The sequence below is a fragment of the Diachasma alloeum genome, unplaced genomic scaffold (assembly GCF_001412515.2).
Source record: "Diachasma alloeum isolate Michigan unplaced genomic scaffold, Dall2.0 Dall_scaffold_00532, whole genome shotgun sequence".
NCBI classification, from domain to species: Eukaryota; Metazoa; Arthropoda; class Insecta; order Hymenoptera; family Braconidae; genus Diachasma; species Diachasma alloeum.
This window is the reverse complement of record NW_021680664.1, coordinates 69,902-73,228: the sequence shown is the minus strand read 5'-3', so window position 1 is coordinate 73,228 and position 3,327 is coordinate 69,902. Positions and strand designations below refer to the sequence as shown.

Below are 3,327 nucleotides of genomic sequence, written 5' to 3'. Positions count from 1 at the left end.
TGCTTGTAAAAATATTATTAATACAATGATTTTGAAAAAAATCGCCATGATTGAATAGTTTTGGTGGTAGAAATTATTCTGTATTCACCAGATTTCACTTTCGAAATGGAATGAGAATTGAATGATTTTTGTAGTTGTGGGGTTTTTTCTTATATAGTTCTCCGTGGTGGAGTTTTTATTACCGCAACAACTGTTCACAACAAAATATTATCATGCTAAAATCACCTGTGAACACAAGCGTGATTCAATAATAACAAGTGTAAGCGGGACTCATTTATACACAAGTGTGACTCAATAATAGAACCTTGTCAAAATTTCTGATGTTTATTCCAACTTTTACGTTTATTATGGAACGCCAAATTAACTACCAGATTAGAAAAACGCAAATTGACCAAAATGAGCAACTGGTCGAAAGGCGAAGAAATAAAAACTGCAGTAGTAGAAACACTCGACATGAAACTCGTGGACCTCATTGCTAAATTCTCTGAGTGGGAAACTGAGCAGGCACAACTCTTACTGCTGGACATAGATCACGAAGAAGAACACATCAATGAAGGCGAAAATATAATGGATAGTTACTCCAAGATTGCTAGTGAGCTGAAAAACATGATCAATCAGAGATCAGTTCAGTCTACATCGACAGTTCGTTCGTATAGTTCTCAAAATTCGGATGAACGAATCCAATCAACTTCTGCTAAATTACCTGAAATCACACTGTCTACATTCGATGGCAGTTTCGAGAAGTATCGAAGTTTTCACGACGAATTCAGGGCTGTCATCCACGACAACCATAGGCTGCAGAAGGTGACTAAATTTCAATATTTTAAATCTTGTCTCACTGGAGAAGCTCAAGATCTTATCGAAGATTTAGACATCACTGAAGAAAATTACCACATCGCATGGAAGTTAGTGGAACAAAATTACAACAATCCTCGTCTCATTCTTCGACGCCATTGCACAATCCTACTGGATCTCTATAAAAATGAGAATCCTCCACGTTTACTCCTCAAAATTGTCAATGCCGTCCGTTCACAATTACGGCCATTGGACTCTCTTGCAAGCAAAGAGGAACAGTATGATGCGCTCCTTATCACCATCATCCTACGTCTCTTGAGTGATGAAGTGGTCTACGAATGGGAAAAAGACCTAGTTGAGAACAAAATGCCAGATGTGAACGATCTCCTTGAATTTCTGCAACGTCGTGGCTTGTGTGTAAAGTCAACTGAGTCTGCAAGAAAGGTGAGAGTGAAAGAGACCACGGAAAGGTCTGATTCAAAGGGTAAATCCAAGAAGAAAAAGACTCAATCATCCTATACCCCTTCAACAAATTCAACTACACAGGTGTTCCATGCTGACGTTCAGACGAAGTGCCCTGTTTTCCAGAGTGATCATAAAATCTATCAGTGTCCCAAGTTTCAAGAGATGGACCAACAACAAAGACTCAAATTTCTTTACAACAATAACCGTTGTATCAATTGCTTGGCCAAGGGACATGGTGTCAGTGCTTGTGAATCCGGAAAATGCTCAGTCTGTGAAAGGAAACATCACACACTATTACATCGGTATGCCGAAGGTGCAACTTCAAAATCAGCTGATTCCAGTGTAACCAATGTAACCCAGATGCCATCTAATTGACAATCAGCAAGGGCATCTTCCGAACCGACACATCAACGTATCTCTCTCAACACAGATATTCCAGGTGATGATATTCTTCCTACTGCTCTTGTTCATGTACTGGATAACTCTCAACAGCTAGTACAGTGCCGGATGCTGTTGGACACCGGCTCTTCTACGAATTTTATCACCACGGAGTTAGCCGAAAAACTTCAACTACCAAGGGTTGTGTGTGCCGTATCGGTTGGTGCCCTCAACGATCTCTCAACAATCGCAAACTATTGTGTCACTGCGACCATTCGCTCTCGTTTCAACGATTTTGAAAGAACCCTCGATTTCTTGGCAATACCGGCAATCTCTTCCTTGACTCCTGCTCAACAGATTGACAGAAAATTCCTTCAGCTACCTCATAGCATTCGTCATTGTCTTGCCGATCCCGAGTTCCACAAACCCTCATCAGTTTAACTGTTGCTGAGCTCTGGACACTTCGTCTCCACGTTAACCGTTGTCAGCGCAGAATCTCTGAGACGGCCAATCTCATCGCTCAGAACACTGTATTAGGATGGACTATTTGTGGAAGTATTCATGATCATGGAATATCCCGAACCCATTGTCATACGACCAACATCATCGACGAATGCAAAAGGTTTTGGGAATATGGTACATGGTAGCATTGCCGTTTAATGAGCTGTCATCGAAGAATATAAACACCTCGGACACATGAAGAAGGTGGAACATGAGGTAGAAGAAGGTTTCTATCTCCCACATCATGCTGTCATCAAGCTAACCAGCATGACTACCAAGGTCCGTGTTGTCTTCGATGGTTCAGCTAAGTCCAGCAGCAAATGCAGCCTCAACGACGCTCTGATGGTTGGCCCAACCATCCAAGATGACATCTTCTCGCTGATCCTACGGTTCAGACTCCCCAAGTTCGTGTTCACCGGCGATATCGAGAAAATGTATAGACAAGTTCTCGTAAGACCCGAAGACAGGAAGTTCCAACGGATTATTTAGAGGGACCTGCCTACAGACAAGGACATCAATGTGTACGAACTCCAGACTGTCACATTTGGTCTTGCTCCAGCTCCATACCTAGCAACTAGATGTCTTCATCAACTTGCTGATGATGAGCATGACGACTTCCCCCTTGGCTCGAAGTTATTGAAACAAGATTTGTATGTTGATGATGTGCTCACCGGTGCTGATTCACTCGAAGAAACAATCAAACTACGAGAGTAGTTTGACAGATCTTCTCCATCGCGGTGGTTTCAATCTTCGCCAATGTGCATCAAACTCTCCAATGGTGCTCCAAGGGTTTCCTGATTGTGCTGTCAACCTCAAGTTACTCGGGGGAGATGATCCCAAGCTGATGACGTTGGGTGTTCATTGGGACTCCCAACAAGATTGTATTGTTTACACCGTCAATCCCATCGCCACGGAGAATGTCATCACTATGGGAACAATTGCCTCTGATGTTGCTCGTATCTTTGATCCTCTTGGACTACTCAATCCCATCATCACTCACGCGAAGATCATTCAGCAGGAGCTATGGAGATTGAAACTAGATTGGGACGACTCTGTTCCTCAAGAAGTTTCTACAAAATGGAACGACTTTGCCTCCCAACTCCCTCTCCTCAATGATCTACATTTTCAACGTCGTATCATCATTCCCAACCCTGAATCCATTGAACTCCACGGATTCTCAGATGCCAG

The 3,327-nt window shown here is 42.6% G+C and overlaps 1 protein-coding gene across 1 annotated transcript; it reads left to right on the top strand.

The window, feature by feature from the left end:
• The first annotated feature begins 396 nt into the window (after positions 1-396).
• On the top strand, positions 397-1,635 carry LOC107042853. Its single transcript, XM_015264057.1, has one exon. It carries the CDS (start codon positions 397-399, stop codon positions 1,633-1,635), a length of 1,239 nt encoding a protein of 412 aa, XP_015119543.1.
• The last annotated feature ends 1,692 nt before the right edge of the window (positions 1,636-3,327 follow it).